This window comes from Colletotrichum godetiae (genome assembly GCF_030913485.1).
Source record: "Colletotrichum godetiae strain CBS 193.32 chromosome Unknown BDP55scaffold_6, whole genome shotgun sequence".
In the NCBI taxonomy this organism is placed as follows: domain Eukaryota; kingdom Fungi; phylum Ascomycota; class Sordariomycetes; order Glomerellales; family Glomerellaceae; genus Colletotrichum; species Colletotrichum godetiae.
This window is the reverse complement of record NW_026851254.1, coordinates 434229-451164: the sequence shown is the minus strand read 5'-3', so window position 1 is coordinate 451164 and position 16936 is coordinate 434229. Positions and strand designations below refer to the sequence as shown.

The following is a 16936-nucleotide window of genomic DNA, read 5'->3' as shown; positions in this document are numbered from 1 at the left end:
GATCTCGATGCCTACCATGCTGAGTTCGTGGGACCTTGGCCACCGAGTTACCCATACACCGACCCAGGCACTTGGAGCACAATGTGGAATTGGGCCCCGTTGTCATCCTTGGAAGATCTGCGATTTCCGTAGTGTCGACTCTCAGCAACGGGTGTGACGCGCCATTTCTACAAGTACCTCGACCCGCATCTTTAGTCGAAGAGGCGATTTCTCAGTCTGATTCTACTTTCTTACTAGAGTTTCTTGAGTTTCTGGGCAAAGGGAGGATTGCTCTATTGGAGCGACAGCTTTACTACACATTACTCGGTTATTCCCCCATATGGCGTTGGAAGGATTGCTCTTATGTTTCTGTGGGACTTGCAAGGGATTGGATGAGCGAGCACAAGAGCTTACGAGAAAACGAGAACTCTCTGCATTTCGAGGCCCGCATCCAACGAGGCCGTCTGTATCTAACTAAGAGCCCTTAGTTATAAAAGTGCTAATTTTGGCGATAACCCTGAGCAACTTTCTATTTGTGCAATGTATCGTGCCAACAAAAGTGTCATGCCCGTGAAGACAAATCAAATGCAATTTAGGCGCGACTTTTGGTAAAATATCTCAATTCAGTCGTTGGCTTGATAACAGCCTCGCGGCGTTCCTCCAAACGCCACGACCAGACCCGAGAAGAAGCACCCTGCTGGTAATCTTCCTGAAAGCTCTACCTGATAGTACCTTATCAAATAGAGAAATTACAGTCGCCACCCAACGCCAACTAACTCCTTAAAGCTTCAAACCCCAACCCAATCCGATGTTTTCTTTTCGTTGCACTTACTTCGTGACCAACCAAGCCTATAACACACGACGCACCCTATGCGACCGCCGCCTCAACCCCCCCGAAGGAGTATCGGTAACCTTTGGAGTTTCCTGCGGCGGCGTTTCCTTCCTTGGATCGCCCTTCCCGGGTTTCATCGAGCCCTTCTACGGCTCGAGGTGAGACCATTCGGGGATGGCCTTGATCTGTTGCCACATGTATTTCTCCAGCTTATTGGCGCTCTTCGCATACGGCGTAGATTCGTTATTGTACTTGCGACAGTTGTCAAAGACGAGCTTGGCGTCCCGGATAAAGTCCTCTGGCGTGGCGTACTGATCTGCTTCGAGTTTGGTCTCCATCGTACTAAGATCCATGGGTTCCTTGATAACTTCGTAGTAGTCGGCCACATCGTCCTTGTTGACGGGCACGAGGAAGGGCCAGGCGGACTGGTGGTTCTGCAGGTCGTTAAGGAGGTGGAGAAGCTGGTTGTAGTTGGGTCCGTGGCGGGGCTGGCGGGCGAGCTCGTCCATATCGGGGGACCAGCCTGATGCCCGGATGGCGCTGATGCTGAGCGGGTCAATTGGCTTTGCACCGGACTTCCATTCCTTTGGCGGAGCGTGAACAATGTGTGATTTCGAGTAGGCGCGAATCTTGGCCTGGACGCACTCCTTTTGCTTCAAGAGCATGCGACCCATTTCAAGATATCGGATGCGGGGCAGCATTGAACACTGCATAATCGTACCGCCCTCATAATCCTTGATGTATCCCATCCATACACTCTTATCTAGCGTGATCTCTTTGGTGAAACCTTGTTTCTTGAAGTATCCGATGGCGTAATTATCAGCGTACGTGAGGAAGTGCATCACGTCGCTCGTTGCCTTGACGTAGTCCTTCAGATGGGACATCAGATGTGCGCCGTATCCCTTAACCTGCTGATCAGAACTAATGGCGCAGAAGACGATTTCGGCGAACTGGCGGCCCTTGAAGGGCCGGTAGGTGATGCCACCGACAACCTCGAGGGGCTTCTTGACGATCGCGATGGACAAGTGGGTCCGGTCGTAGACGAGTCGCGCGATGTAGTCTTTCGGCATCTTGGGGAGCTGCTTTTGGAAAATGCATTTTAGACCGGTGAGGATGATGAGGGATTCACGCTCATTGTCGTTGTTGACTACCCGGAACTCGATCTCGCCGGTGCGCTCTTCGATGACGGCGGGCTGTCGCAAGTCGTGGTCAGCTTCAGCGGGTCCGAGTGGAGGACGCGCTTGGAGAGCGCGTAGCGAGCATCAACTGCGCGATGATCGCGATGCAGCTTTGGGGAGTAGGACTCACCTTTTCAGGGAAGGGGATGGGCTTCATCGCCGGCTTCTTTTCTGGTTCGGCCGACTCATTGTGCTTGACCCGTTTATTCGCGGTCGGGGAGGACGGCTCCTCCTCAGCCTTGCGCTTCGTGGCTGCGGCGCGATGTTAGTCCGTGTATAAAGACACATGATACACAACGGCCATGCGACTTACTCTCTTCCTTCATCTTGACCTCGATCGCGAGCCTTCGCAGGCCTACCTATGTCGATGAACCTTGTCGATGAATGATGTCGAAGTGGTGCCTGGGCGGTTGATGACATGCCGCGCTAGGCTCTGCCGTTTCTCCGTTGCCGGATGGCGCCAAGTGGGTCGATGCACAAGGGGAAAGTGGGATGGAGCTAATCCCTTTCTGGCTCAGGCCACAATTCACGGTGGGACCCTTTGAAGCTCAGAACACGTTTGGGGAAAGCTACAACCCGCGCTTCATGATCTCCCATTGACAGCACTTTCCGGATACATCTGGAGATTCACGATTCTGTGCAAGCCTTGTTCAACGGTCCGGACCACCTTCTCCGACATCGACGCAAACGACTCAGACATAACAAAACAATCAATTGTCTTCTCCTCGATCAGCAGATGGACTCCTCGTTGCTTGAGGTCTGGCAAGCTGCTGCTAGCACGCCGTTCCAACCCGCCGTCGCCAAGGATTCCCAATTCTTCATTGCGTTCCTTCTTCTCCTCATTGGTGTTGCTATCACTGGTTTCTTTGCTCTGAGTAAGCTCCGCTCGAAGACTTCCATTCGAAATTCATCGCCTAATTTTCAATACAGACCGGTCCTTCATCAACATCCCAACGCTTGGTGTGCCTGCCTCAGCAGCAATTGCGTAAGCCAGACAGCCTCCATTCCCCATTTGGGACCCTGTACTGATCATGATTCTAGATTCGGCACGGTTTACATGTTCTGCGCGGTCGGAGTCTACGTCTAAGATACCCCAAGAAGCTTTTCGAGTCGGCGGCGACCTTGTACTTTAGAAACAACCAAGAACTTCTATTCCACCAATTTCTCCATATCGGGTGACCTTCCACATATACAGATCTGCAGCACCAGTAGAAGTCATGGCGGCTGCTCTTCCCCAACCCAGTGCGGTACCGCAGCCGCTGTTCCGTGCTGTGGCCAGCTCGACGAGACCGCTGTATCAGTTACTGAGGACCATCAGCTTCTCCAACAAGGTCCATGTTCAGCTCCAGGAAGATGGTATCAGGTTCGCCGCGGATCTGTCTAGGGTCATGCAAGGCAAGTTTGACGACAAATGTTGATTGTGGACAGGATGACTGACCATCGTCTAGGTACTGCCTTCCTCGACAAGAAGCTCTTCACGTCCTACGCTTTGAATCTTGCAGATGATGAACCCTTGCCCAACTTTCAAATTACTCTCCCAGCACTTCTCGAGACGCTTCAAATTTTCGGCGCAGTGGACGTTGCAACACGCACGCAAAAGGCCGAGCAGGACCCGTACCGCAGCAATCTCCGCAACTACCGACCAGATGCGTTTAGTAACCAAACTCTGGGGATTGGCGGGACTTGCAGCCTGGTATATACCGAAGAGGGCGGCCAATTCAACATTATCATCGAGGAAAGCGGGGTCAAAACTACCGCCAGCCTCACAACCTATCTACCAGAAATCCCAGAGGAGATACCCTTTGACCGAGAGAATCTGTCTTTCAAAATCATCATGCAGGCGCGCTACCTTCTTGACGCCTTGGCCGAGCTGGCACCTACCGGCCCCAGCCGCCTAACCATATCAGCCTCGAAGAACCAACCTTACCTTTCCCTTTCCGGTGCTGGCGACCTGGGGTCTTCCACCGTGGACTTCGCCAAAGGCCGCGAGCTACTGGAGACCTTTTCAATCCAGGACCGATGGACCCAGACCTACAAATTCGATCTGATCAAGTCTTCGAGCGAGGCGATGAGAATCGCTAGCAAAATTAGCTTCCGCGGCGACGCCCAGGGCGTTCTGAGCTTGCAATTCATGGTTGAGGTAGAGGGCGGCGGAGTCAGCTTTTTGGATTTCCGCTTTGTGCCATTCATCACGCACGATGATGATGAGGATGAAGAAGGACAGGATGAGGATGAGTAATTCAAGGCAACATGGTGCCCTATCTACCTTACCTTAGTACGCAGATGAATGATAATGGAACTTCCTCAGGGCTGCCGGCATCGCACCGAGTTCGAATTGTCCGTTGCTATCTCTGGCTTTTCGCATACCTTCCGCTTGCGCCAACCTTGACAATAGACCGTGCTGCATTCCCGAGGCTAGGGCGAACAATGTGCGGCGCTAGCCTTTCCTTGAAGAATTTGGCTCCCAGTCCGCATATACGCCATGTGCGCCTCCCTTGAGAATGACAGCTCGGCTGTTGACCCACGGTCTTCACGCCAGCCTGGTGCCTCCAGCATCGATCGCGGGAGCTTTGTGGCTCTTGACTCCGGCAGAGGCAGCAGATGGTCTGTCCTACAGATGTGATGGGCTCCTGAGAACATGACGCGCTTGGTGAACGCCCATTCCTTGCGGAACATTCCAGCCATCGGCCAAGCCACCGTGGAGCTGGGCAGCGAGAACTGACAAAACTGATTCCCAGTAGGCCGGGGCTTACACAATAGGCCGGCCGAGGCAGGAATGTGACCGTGAGGAATTTGTTCGCAAACGGCAAGGGCGTTGACGGGGCGTTGCGACGGACTTGTTGATGTCTCAGTCGGGCTGAGGTATGCGTAGAGGCTGCGCGGGCTGCGCGGAGGGTATGCGTGGGCATGTTGGCTGGAATCTTTGTCGTTCCTGAGCCCATCATGGGCGTTGTCAGAGTGTGTGTTGACAGCCAGCGGCCACTATTTGCCCACGTCGCCCTCCCCGCTCTCCTCTTCCCACCCGGTAGATATATCTCTCGTCCGCTTGCGGAAACATCCTACTCCGCCTCTACCCTTTGCGGACGTACCATCGCGAACCGGTCCTGAACTAAAGTATCCTATCCTTCAACTTGTGGTGGTTATAGCTCCATCTTATTTTTCCCTGCTGCGCTTTTGTTTCTCAACTTTCCTTTGAACGCCTCTCGAGAATCCCACATCCTATCCGGCTCCCGATCTATCGTGTCCATCTGACAATTCGATTCCCGTCCCGCGTGGCTCTTCTTTTGTTCAGCATCGGCAAAGTCAGACTCATCTCTTTACTCTCGTGTCTTTAAAACCTCGTGGTCCATCCCGTCCATCCACCTTGATTTCCGCTCTCAGCATCACAACGCTCTCAACGCCTTTCTAACAATCAACATTCAAACAATAGCCCTTGTCGACTACTCTCTCCCAAAGCCTTCAATGAACACCCCTGGATCCTTCGGAATCGTCGATTACTCATTCCCAATGTGGTCCAAGAAGCACGTCGGTTCCTGGCTCGATGCCTTCAAGCCTGGTCGCCGCTCATCCACCTCTTCCTCCTCTACCGCTTCTTCATCGGCCCCGTCCTCGCCTCGGTCCGCCACCTTCTCCTTGTCCTCTCGCATTGGTTCCAACAGCCGAAGCGGCTCCTTGGCTTCTATAACGTCGATGGGCACCATGGAGGAGCAAGAGTCCCTCATGGGCGACCAGCCGAAGCGGGCCGCTTATGTCCCTCGCCACGCGGCCAAGTCGTATATGAAGACGACTACCTCCAAGGAGATTCGCAAGCAAAGCGAGATTATATGAAGGAGCTCAGCTTTGACCCAATCATTTCAAAAACAAAACACCAAAAAATACAATACTCGATACCCGGAAAGTCACCATTCTCCGACTCAGCCTATTCCAAGAGGAACCAACTCGTCAGACTATGACAACCAAAGAGTCCATTGAGATGGCAGACTATTCCACCTGACTACCATCTTGTTCCCTTGAGTCAAAACAACACTATTTACTCATATTTTCCTATTTCGAATCGATTATCGACGCATTTCCATGCAGTCATCAATCAACGGCGCTTGCTCGCTTTCTGCCACTTGGCAAGGATAGAAGTTATGGGCGGTTAGAAGACGTCCAGGAATAGGATCACGAAATGAGCCTATACTCTCTTTTGTACAAGGAAATCATCACCTACCAGAAAAAAGGCCAACCCAAGGGCCGCAGAGTCGGGATGAGTAAAAGGATGAGATGCTGGCGGTGCAACATCGCGCGCGAGTAATAGCAAGAAGGACTCGGCAGCCCGAGCTAATCAGATTAATATCAATACCTTAACATCCTTAACATCCTTAACATCAACACCCTTCAATGTGACTCTCTCCCTTTCCCGTGCTTACATATCCCCGTCTATGCTTGCAATAATTCAACTTAGTGCCAGATGTGGAAGCGGCTCGCGAATCCGACGCTGACCGGCCGAAAAGACGAGGATCTAATTGGTATTGCACCTTTAATTGGCGATGGGAAAAGCAGGCCTGTTACCCGCCGCTGCCGACCTCGTCGTGCCTCGCGCGTCGATCTGTAATGTCGTACGTGCGTACAGAGTCTCCACCCTCAAGAATTGTTCTATTACTTCTATTGCGGACCTTTTCTCGGCAGGATCGGACCTAGGAGGTCCCCAAAGACTAGACAACTTTCGGACGCCTGAGCTGCTGGAGCATACCTAGTCGACTGATGCCAAGTTGGGGCCTTGTGCGCGTTTACGTCCGTACGGACTCTGGGGCACTCGTTCCATGGGCCACACGCACTGAACAGAACAGGAGGATCAAGGGAAATCCATGGAAAATACGGACGGACGGCAGACAATAGATATGGGGTCACCAGGGGTGGAACATGGGGTCAGTAAATCACCGAGACCGACAGCTTCTCTACATGAAATAGAAAAAAAGACTCGGGAAGGAAAAACAAAAAAAGCAAGGCTGCCTCGAGAAAGTTGGAGAGAACGAACCACGATGTCTCAGCTCGTTGCTGTAATCCGAACAGCGAAGGTCGAGGGGCAATGTAACGCGGGCGGGCGGGCGGCAGGGGGGTTAAGAGGGACAGGGGAGTGATTTTGCAGCAGGATAGCAGAAGCTGCTGGCCACAAGGTGCCATTCGTGAGGTCGGAAATAGAACGGCTAGCCTTCTAAGGCTGTCTTGTCTTGGCCTTGGCCTGGTAGAGCTTAGGCGTATTACTCGGTTCCTGACTCTCAACGGCCTCGTCGGCATGGTCAATCAAGGCCATTCCCCAAGAAGCGAAGTCAAAAGTGAATAATTGACTAGGCGGAGTCATCGGCTGGAATTGTGCGGGAATCGCGCCGGGTGGGACTGAGAGGGGAAACAGCGGAGATCGAGACGAGACATGGGTTGTTCAGTGGCCTTGAAATCGGCAGAAGGAAAGAGCAACCGTTTTCTTTGTTTGAAGCCGTGGTACTGGTTGGTTGGCAAGAGTGGAAAATGGGCAGTAGGCTCGCCTGATTCTTCTCATAACAGTCGAGTTTCCAACGAGGATGTTGGGGATTCAAGACCAACGGTGACGATCCTCCGCAGCCTCCACGGCCCCCAAACCGAGTTGCTAGTTCAGGACACAAATATGGGAATCCTGCAAGGGCTAGGAAGGTTAATGGTGTCTCTGTGTCTCTGTGCCTCTGTCTCTGTCTCTGTCTCTGTGTTTGTGACTTTGTGTTGGTGTTTACCGGCATGTCAAGGACCAGAGAGAGAGAGAGAGAGAGAGCAGGGCGCCCTGGCAAGTTCAACTCAGTTTGGATGTCAGCTGGCGGGCAACTGTGGGGACACCTTACCTTAACAGCGGCCGCTAATAGCCCATGCCCAACTTATCCGCAACGCATCTGAACCTTCGCAACCACGCAACTTAGCCACAACAAATCAGCTGCAGGGCACTGGGCGGGCGGTATCGAACACGAACCCTTTGCTTCTTTATCACCGCCTTGGCCAACGAGCCGGCCAACCAACAGCGGCATATCATGTACGATGGACGTCACCGGTCGATATTCTGCTTGCCCGTTTACGGCCGCCGGGGAAGGGGAAAGACTACGAGAAGCAGTCTTCCGGACCCCCTTCGTCAGCTTGGTCACGCCCGCTTGGCTTGTCTGACTAACAAACGGTGGATGGAAGACTCTGCAGACTCGAGGACATCCACACATCCCCATCTCAGCCTGTGATGGGTGAAGATTCTCCTCCTGTCCTTCGAACGCATGCTGTTTCTGAAACAAGCCCCTCTCAATACTCATCCATTCCCACATCGCGTCAGAGGGAATACGCAGGAGAACGTGATCCGGAGGCCAATCTCTCTTTTTTCCAAGTTCCGAGTCGTATCCCCCGGCAGTATCGATTCGCGTCCTACCCCTCGTTCGGTACTAGAGGCTCTGCATCTCCTCGACCTGCGTCCGGTGGATGCGGGTAATGCCGAATGATTGACACTGGCAAGCCGCAAGCCTGGGGATTGCCTCGCCCCGTCAGTTCCCTGTCTGGATTATTCGGGTTCAGGGCCTCTCAATGAGGGACCGATTCCCTGCAGCTTGTTCTCGAGGGCTGCGCTGCCTGCACCAACCTAGAAGATATGGGAATAGTCACCCATTGGAGGCAGCGAGTTGCTGCTGTCTCAACTGCGGTCAAGCAAGTGCTTACCGCTCGGTGAGAGTGAGGTGAGACTCGGCACTTGAGAATCCCCATTTGGAAGATCTTCGTCGGTCAGCAGTTCGTTGGCAACCGCCGGCTTTTTGTTCTCGAGATCGCGGCATCGCCAGTCAATCCCAGCTCCAGATCCCCCAAGCGAGCAGGGCACGGCCCGGTTCCATGGTTCTCCTGGGAGCGAGCTGTCACCGTTTCGACGTTTTCCGCTGGCAATATGTCGTGCTCTCTGGGCACCAGCCGTCTTCTTTGTCAGGACGTTGAACAGCTTGCGATTTCTCCTGCTTTGGAGCTCTCGCAAACCCCTCAGTCGTGGCTGGCAGGTCGGTGCCAGGGTGACGGGCCGGATTAGATCCAACTGGTTACTGCTCTCTGCACGTCGCCGCCCGCGTCGTCGTACGGCGAGGACTTTTATCGAGTTGCATCTCGCTCTAGAATGCAGCTGACCGATGGTTTGTCGTTTAGTACGACGGCCAGCTCCAATAGTAAGATGGAGCGAATCCTGCCGAATCCCGCGCTCTGCGCCGGCCACGATGTTCCATATTGTCTCAATGGCTTCGCTGTCAATTTGATCACTTCATAAGGCTGACTGCACGATGCTGGAGGGACCTGAGGGGGAGAAACATGGAAGACAAGATTGGAGAGGGCGACAAGGTGTTCCAAACATAACAGCAAAGCAATATGAATTCATCTGTTCGCAACAATCACATATCTTACGCTGGATGGGCCGGCGATGAACAGATGCGCGATGCCACCCTCCCTTTGGGGCCGTCTACCACCCCAAGATCCCTCCGGAGAAGTCTACCGCCCCCCCTCGAGAAGAATTGTACTTTTGAAAGGCACAAAGGCCAGTAATAGCAACCGACAGACACAGTCAATGGCTGAATACCAAAATAACGGGAGCCGGGCAGCGAGCAACCCCCGGCCGGACTGACAAGGCACGACTCTGCAGCCTCCGCTCTCACGCAGTTTGCCTGCACAACCAGACAGGGGCCAGGTTGGCTTTTTGCACCGCCGCAACATGCATACACAGCACCGCAACGCACCACACACACACGACCACTTCCATTACCACCCCCCACCTGTCATTGTCCATGGGTAAGTAGATCTGCCCATCCAAGCTGATAGTCTCCCTGACTAACACCCCCAATCCGACCATGATAGGTACTGTATTGGTACGGGCACAATCATCAGCTGGTCCAAGATGGCCCCGACTCGCTTGCTTTTGTTTGTCCTACACGCAGATCCAGAACAACATACATACAAGCCAGCCCTCGGCCTCTGTCCATGTTTCCAGATGGCATCCATTATTCCTTTCCCCTTTGTCCTTGGGCTGATTCCCCCGGTCATGGATTTCCTTCCCAGTCACGTCACTCGTTAGGGACTGCAAGATATTCCTCCCCTCCCCTTCGTATTTTTTTCATATATGGCATGTACTAGACATGGTGAACCCATACTGTCCTTGAACTGCTGCATGAATCCCCTTTGTACGCCCAAGTCCTCGACAGCATGTCTCGGTCGAGCTTCAGCATACGGAGGCTCATCTCACCTCGCCGCTCTCAGACGATAGATGAGCGCCGTCATTCCGGAGACTCTGTTGGAAGCGAGGATATTTCGCTGTTCAAGTCTCGAAGAAAACAACAAAAATCAACGTCTTGGGCGCCGGCCAGACGCCCCTCCAAACCCAAGCCCAGAAGACCATCGAGGGAGGAGACCCTCGTACGAAGGACACAAAGCATCAAGAGGATACCGGCAGAAAGCCCATTCTGCCCACAAGGATCACCAAATTCGTCGTCGAGTTCTTTGTGCAGTTGCGAGTGTCATACAGACACCGCCTCAACCAACACCAGCTATGGCACTCTTTGTTCCCCTCGACTCCAAGAGAGGCCCTCTCGATCAACGGCCCCGAAACGTCTCGCGGAGCGTCGACATCTTTGTATATCTCCTCTATCACCACCTCCCAGCAGAAAGCCCAGACCGATGTCGACAGAAGCGGACATCAAGGCTCAAGAAGCTGGCGACATAGAACTATCAGAACATCCCGCACTCAGAGAGACCATGACCCCTCCACCTACCCCAGAAGACGATGGCTTGGACCGCTGGTCCCTCAATGTTCAGGAGCTTATCCGAGAAACCGACGAAGCCTTTAAGGCCGTAGGAACAGCAATCGAAGAGGCGAAGATGGCCGTGTCAACTTTCCCATCCCATATCAAGACCGGGTCCGCGTCTTCATCACCAACACCCCCTTCTAACATGGCAAAGCCTGACTCACCAAGCCTTCCACTCTTGAGGCTACAATCTCGAAACAGCACACCAGCGCTGCTGCCTCCATCAACGAGCACCGTGGTATCATCTGCCTCAAAGCCCAGAAGAAAAAATTCAAGGAAGTCCAAACGGGTCAAGATGAGATCAAAGAAGTCTGCCCGGTGGCAACTGGGAGAGGATGTAGCCGACATCCTCACCGGACAATTCTTCCGTAAAGTAGAAGTCGATGAGCTTCTTACCCCAGACCGCCTCCATGCGCTACGAATGGAGAGAGAGTCTCAAGGACAACCGCGCCGATCAAGCGATACTCTAAGGACTGTTAGCACCGACGGAAGCGAGACGCCCGTTGAGCCTTTTCACCTCCAAGACCTACTTTCTCGAATCGGAGCAGCTGGGACAAAGACCTCCGTGACACCTTCTGAGGCCATGACTCCACCCGAACTTCTAAACCCAAGTGTACTACGTGACTTGCCCTTCAGGGAAAAGCCGCCGCGGAGGAAGAAGCCTGTCACCAAGGATGAGTACGAGGCGGAGGATCCGACGCAGGCTGCTCCTCCTCCACCCGCAAAGAACCCGGCGAGATTTCTTCCTAGACCGCAGCCGCCGCTATTACCAACGATTCCCGAAGTCGTCGTCACCACACCCGACGTGGGGGGTCATTCGGCAAAGCACAGCAATAGGACTCCACGAACTTTCGCGCCCGTGGACGAAGACGACTTTATCTTTTTCCAATCAACGCCGTTTACCTTCAATCACTCCGCGTTCCGACACGGCAACATACGCTTTCCCAAGTCAGAAGTCGTCAAGGGGCTGAAAATCGACCCCGATGACACGCTAGACTGGACGGCCTTTCAGATGGCCATCCTCGGTGGCGCGGGCGACCTCTTCTCAGATCCCGCGGACTTTTCACAGAGGGCAGAGGCCGAAGAGACCGCCGACCTGGCAGCGTGGTTCGACGACTTCGGCTTCGACAGCCACGGCCGCCTGCTCACCAGCGACGCCGATGAGCCGACGAGCCGGCTGCAGCTTAGGTCCCGCGCGTCTACTCTAGACTGCTCGCCAAGGTCCTTTGGCAGAGTCGCGCCGCGGGACAGCGACCTGCCAATTCCCGTAAAGGCCGAACATCCCACCGGGTTCTGGAACGAAGGCAACGTCAATGTGTCCAAGTTCCTGACGCAAGGGTGTAACATTCGGCGGTGGACAATGGAGGGGCAGCAGCAGCACCCAAAGCGGCAGAATCGCGAGAGCATCGGGAGCCTGCCGCCTAGTCCGATGATGGACCTGGTCATGATGAGGGGCTCTGATGGGGAGCCCGAGGTGGTGCCTATGGGGTATAATCTGGGACACGACCTCGGGGATTTCCTGCGATGGGAGGCGGAGAATGTCTATGCTACGGGCGTTTACTGAGCGGTATTGGCTCACGTGGATATGGGATTAGAATCAGATTTGAATACCTAGGTGTCTGGTATTGTGATGTTACAATCAACTCGGATGGCGTGTAAACTTTCTCTCTCCATCTCTCTTCGACACTGTCTGTATTCCACGAATTAGTCGACATGTCCTTCTGCCTAGCAAAACCAGCGAAGCCAACTTCTGTCAAACAGGCACCAACAATCCAACATCGCAACGTCACAACGAGATGGGTATTTTGAGTCCCCTAGGGCTGACTTGCATGCAGTCACAGTGCCGCTGCTCTCCCACCTCACAGGTGCAGCTTCCAAGACCGGCCCCCGCCCTGAGCCGGATAGTGGACCCTCCCTCGCCGCAGCGAACGCCGGCCCCCATGACAGACACCCACGCATCCCCCCACCACCACCACCACGGATCGCCCCGGCTTGACCCGCTCGCACCATCCGTGGATGTTTTTTTTTTTTTCTCTCTTTCGCGCGCGCCGTCGCCTGTCCCGCCAGGGTCGCGCTGAACCTTAACGGAAAAGGGACAACCAAAAGCACAACGACTCTCAACTTGCATATCAGCCACAGTCTCTTCCAGACGACCCACGATATTTTCGGCCAGAAAGACCATCCCCCACGAACCATTCACCGAATTTACGTACTTCCGTACCTTGCATAGCATCGCATCGCATCCCGTTGCAGAAATCCCGCCTCGTGCTGCACTGTTCAGGCCTGTCGTTGTCTTTAGCTGTCCCCCCTGTGCCGCGAACTCACCCTGACGGGACTCACCCGACGCTCACTCCATCACTCATTACACTCCACGACTGTAGGCTGTCAACCATTGCCTCTTACGAACTGTCATTCCTCCCGAATACAACGCTCCCGAATTCTCAGCCCCGGGACGTCAATCGACTACCCTTCATTCCGAAGAAAGGATCAAGGCAGACCCCCTCCTCCCGCTAGGCTACAGCTCCATCATCCACCGGCTTCACTTCACTCATCACATCTTACCTTATCTCATCACATCTCATCACACACACACACACACACACACACACAAACCATGCTCCGCCGCCCCGCAACAACCCTCGCCATAACGGCAGAGGACATCGCCTCCTACGAAGACCGCCGCGCCCGCGAAGCCATCGTCCGAGAACGACAGGTCCTCGTCCAGGCCCAGCAACAAGCCCAGCAGCAACACCAACAACGACACCAAGCCGCCCTGGCCGCGCAACAGCAGCAGCAGCACCCCTTTTCCTCACCCGCACCGCAACAGCAATCGTCGCCGGAGCATCCACAGCAGCAGAGATACACGCAAGCTCAGATCCACCAGCTGCAACAAATGCAACGTCTGCAGCAACAGCAACAGATGCAGCAGCAGCGACAGGGCCTAGACGATGACAGTATGCTCACGGCGGACGTGGACGTTGACGAGAGCTTGGAGTACGACGAGGTGCAGCAGCGGGAGCTGCTTCGAAGGCAGCAGGAGATGATGAGGGCGCAGAGGGGCCAGGGCGGGCGCGGCGGCAGCGGGGTGCAGACTACGCCTACGCCGGGGGATGGGGGCCGTGGGGGACGGACGAGGGAGGAGAGGATCGGCGTTGGGCGGCGTGGGAGGTAGAGACTCGTGGCAGGATATCGCCGATGTTGGCGACGCGCGGTATATTTCATCGTTGTTGGATAGGAGAACGGTTGGCGCTTTGGAACGTTATTTTCCGCGGACACGCCTTTCCATGTGGTTTTTCATGTTCGTTTACGCGTCGTTCATCTGAGACTAGAATTATGGAGAACTTGGAACGTCACGCGTGAGATATGTCTCGGGCAAAGTATGTTCATCTGTAACTTTCTGAGGGATCTCAGTCTTCTGGATGGTAACAAAGAGTAACCCCTACATCAAACTCATGCGAATCATCGTCAAGTCGTACCCGGTGATCTTAAGACCAACCATCCTCCCAGCATAGCCAGCCCGCCCAAACCAATTTGCTCAAGAAAGAGCACCAAGACAAATTCCACGCTTCCCGCTTGCAGTTGAAAAGTAATGAATAAAATAAAGATATAAACGAGCGCTTGATGATTTGAAAGAAATCCCTTTAACCCGGAACCTCGAGAAGAGAAAAAAAACATCTGTCTTTTGGAAAACCAACACCGCGCGGGAGACGGAGCCTCCAGAGGCCGCCTCTCGGATGATGTACACCGTACCAAATACAACTTTGGCCGTAACAGTCGTTTGTAGAAACGTGAAAGAAATTCTGTACAGTTTGAAATCCAAAAAATGTGTAAGTCGCTGACGCTGGCACTGCAAAAAGTATGTGAATCGAACGAAAGAGATGGAAAGTTGAAAAAGTCGCTTGGTCTCGTGTCGCTGGAGGAAGGAAATGACCGTTTCATCTCGTCTGTATGTATGTATGTATGTGATCAAAAGGGCATGCTAAGCAGAGCGTCCGCCCCAGAAGATGAATGGACGCCGGATCTGCGGTCTCGCTCGATCTCTCGGGATGGAGAGGATATATCGTGCATCTGTCAAGGTTTAGCATTCGTCATCGCTCATCGCCGTCGAGACATGATCTACTACTTACGTTGTAGAAGACGTTGGCTTGCCTGATACCAGCAACCTCTGCCAAATATTTGAGACGACCCCTTAAGAACCTTCTCTGTCTGGGGGTCGCAAAGTCGCTGCTGCAGGCCGTGACCATGGGCCACAAAACCATCAGTCCAGCAGCACCCTTCAAAGGATCATCTGGCTTGGTGTTGCCGCATGGGAACTGAGCCACAACCACGCCGTAGCCATTCCACTTGCAAAAGAAAGGGGTCGAAGCGATGGTATCTTCGATTCGCAGGATAGCCGAGCGCTTCAGCTCTTCATACTCCTCGCCCATCCGATAGTCGTCGGGAGACACGAGCCATGCCATGCACCGCAGAATGGTCGTGGTGAGCATCAGATGGCAGCACCAGGTGGCGACGTGCAAAATTGCGAGAGGCAAGTTGAAGAATCCGTACACAGGCCCTGGAAATGTGTGCGTCGTGTCGAGTTCGTCGTCGGATCGCTCCAGTATCCACTCCACGGTATCAACTTTCCACTGCGGGCTTGGATCGTTGTTGAGCTTGCGAAATTTGGCCTCCAGCGCTTGAGCACGCTTGAGAGCATCGAGTACCTTCTGGATGGTCTCCGGCTTGCGGTCCCCCGCGCCGAGAACTCGATCGACGTCTTGCCGAATCTGACTGCTCTGGATGTCCATGCTAGCAATAGCATGCTGCATCCGACCCCGGCATTCGTGGTGCAGAAGCCATGTGAACTCGGACACCTCGGGAGAGTTTGGGAGACAGTGGATAGAGAGGCACTGGTTTCGGGTAATTGCAAACATCTCTTCGCCTTCCGGTGTCTCGAGTCCCTTTTGGCCCCTTAGTTTGACAATGATTGCCGCACCTTTCATGTGGTTCGTATACTCGGCGATCGAGTCTCGAGAAGACGTCAAAATCTGTCACTTGTTAGCTTGTAGTTCTCAAAAGTTCAGATCAACAGACATACCTCGTAGAAGGCCAACATCAGGACGGCCCCTAGAGTTTGATCATTGAGCACCTCTCCAGGGTCCATTATAGCTTTGTTGACGGCCCGGACCGCCCGTAGATAGTGACCTTGTGCGTGAAACAGAGCAGCACTGGCATTGACCGTACGTCGGCTGGCCAACGCAGCCATAGAGACAGCCTTGTAAGCCTGAGAGAGACATTTGGAGACGTTCGTTCCGCTGAGGAACCGAGGAAGGAAGCGGTAGTACCCTCGAGCCGTGGGCGTAAACGGGACAATGATGAATTCCGAGAGGAAGTAGCAAGAGGCTTGCTCATCCAGCGAATTGAACATAGATGCTGGAATGTCTTCGTCTTCTTCGGTTGTATCGTCGTCATTGTGGTAAGGGAAAGCAGCGGGATTCGAGTAATCGAACGTTTTGTATTTCGGACCAGCAACCGTCTTCAAGCACTGCTTGTTGCAAACGGGCGCAATATCTTTGCCTTCCTCGTCGGAACTCTCCTCGCCTCTCGACTTTTTGAACCTCTTGATGGTCGCTTGCGTTTCGTCGCGGATGTTGGCCTCGAACGGATCTCGGTAACCTGGACATTGCCGCCGCGACTTCTTGCATCTCATGCAGAATGGCTTCCCCTCATCGCACTTGATCCTCCTGGCTCTGCACAGCTTGCAACCGCCCGAAGGCTTTCCCGTGTTCACCATAATCGTTTTGGGCAGTGCTGGGACTGCAAAGCAGGTTTGTAGAACAAGCCGAAGGTGATCGTTCCGAGGGGGGGCTGTGAGGGGTCAAGCTCTTTTTCACAAGTTGTCGGAACAAAAGCATAAGTTCCCGAGGCCGATTGTCCGCAACGATGGAATACAACAGAGAAAGTGAGCGGGATGGAGGGGTAGAAGCTCCTATGTCATAGCGATGAACCACATATTCTTCATTGAATACGGGACCTCTAAGGCTGAGTCAACATGCTGTATGCCTGCTCGGAAAAAGAACAGCGGAAGGGCTGGATCACCGATGGGACGCTCTACGAAACTCTGTGGCAGCAACTCGACGCGCTGGCAAATAACAAGA

General features: G+C 53.8%; 7 protein-coding genes across 7 annotated transcripts; 4 read left to right on the top strand and 3 right to left on the bottom strand.

The window, feature by feature from the left end:
* Positions 1–957: 957 nt before the first annotated feature.
* On the bottom strand, positions 958–2315 carry BDP55DRAFT_690946 (histone acetyltransferase GCN5; the record flags this gene model as incomplete). Its single annotated transcript, XM_060576920.1, has 3 exons — positions 958–2004; positions 2120–2241; positions 2303–2315. The coding sequence occupies 3 exons, from the start codon at positions 2313–2315 to the stop codon at positions 958–960; spliced, it is 1182 nt and encodes a 393-aa protein (XP_060433932.1).
* A 236-nt stretch (positions 2316–2551) lies between these two features.
* BDP55DRAFT_602819 (DNA repair exonuclease rad1) lies at positions 2552–4228 on the top strand (the record flags this gene model as incomplete). The annotated part of the gene is made up of 5 exons (XM_060571066.1): positions 2552–2864; positions 2920–2974; positions 3031–3070; positions 3246–3388; positions 3418–4228. Exons 1-5 carry the CDS (start codon positions 2726–2728, stop codon positions 4226–4228), a joined length of 1188 nt encoding a protein of 395 aa, XP_060433931.1. The 5' UTR covers positions 2552–2725.
* A 53-nt stretch (positions 4229–4281) lies between these two features.
* Positions 4282–5193, bottom strand: BDP55DRAFT_342598 (uncharacterized protein). Its single transcript, XM_060566934.1, has one exon. It carries the CDS (start codon positions 4932–4934, stop codon positions 4335–4337), a length of 600 nt encoding a protein of 199 aa, XP_060433930.1. The 5' UTR covers positions 4935–5193; the 3' UTR covers positions 4282–4334.
* A 258-nt stretch (positions 5194–5451) lies between these two features.
* BDP55DRAFT_724808 (uncharacterized protein) lies at positions 5452–5817 on the top strand (the record flags this gene model as incomplete). The annotated part of the gene is made up of 1 exon (XM_060578936.1): positions 5452–5817. The coding sequence occupies one exon, from the start codon at positions 5452–5454 to the stop codon at positions 5815–5817; it is 366 nt and encodes a 121-aa protein (XP_060433929.1).
* A 3894-nt stretch (positions 5818–9711) lies between these two features.
* On the top strand, positions 9712–12721 carry BDP55DRAFT_650010 (uncharacterized protein). The gene is made up of 2 exons (XM_060573950.1): positions 9712–9789; positions 9856–12721. The coding sequence occupies exon 2, from the start codon at positions 10201–10203 to the stop codon at positions 12361–12363; it is 2163 nt and encodes a 720-aa protein (XP_060433928.1). The 5' UTR covers positions 9712–9789; positions 9856–10200; the 3' UTR covers positions 12364–12721.
* Positions 12722–13222: 501 nt separating this feature from the next.
* Positions 13223–14429, top strand: BDP55DRAFT_342580 (uncharacterized protein). The gene has a single exon (XM_060566933.1). The coding sequence runs from the start codon at positions 13414–13416 to the stop codon at positions 13969–13971; it is 558 nt and encodes a 185-aa protein (XP_060433927.1). The 5' UTR covers positions 13223–13413; the 3' UTR covers positions 13972–14429.
* Positions 14430–14765: 336 nt separating this feature from the next.
* BDP55DRAFT_724805 (uncharacterized protein) lies at positions 14766–16572 on the bottom strand (the record flags this gene model as incomplete). Its single annotated transcript, XM_060578935.1, has 3 exons — positions 14766–14867; positions 14927–15826; positions 15877–16572. The coding sequence occupies 3 exons, from the start codon at positions 16570–16572 to the stop codon at positions 14766–14768; spliced, it is 1698 nt and encodes a 565-aa protein (XP_060433926.1).
* Between the last annotated feature and the right edge of the window lie 364 nt (positions 16573–16936).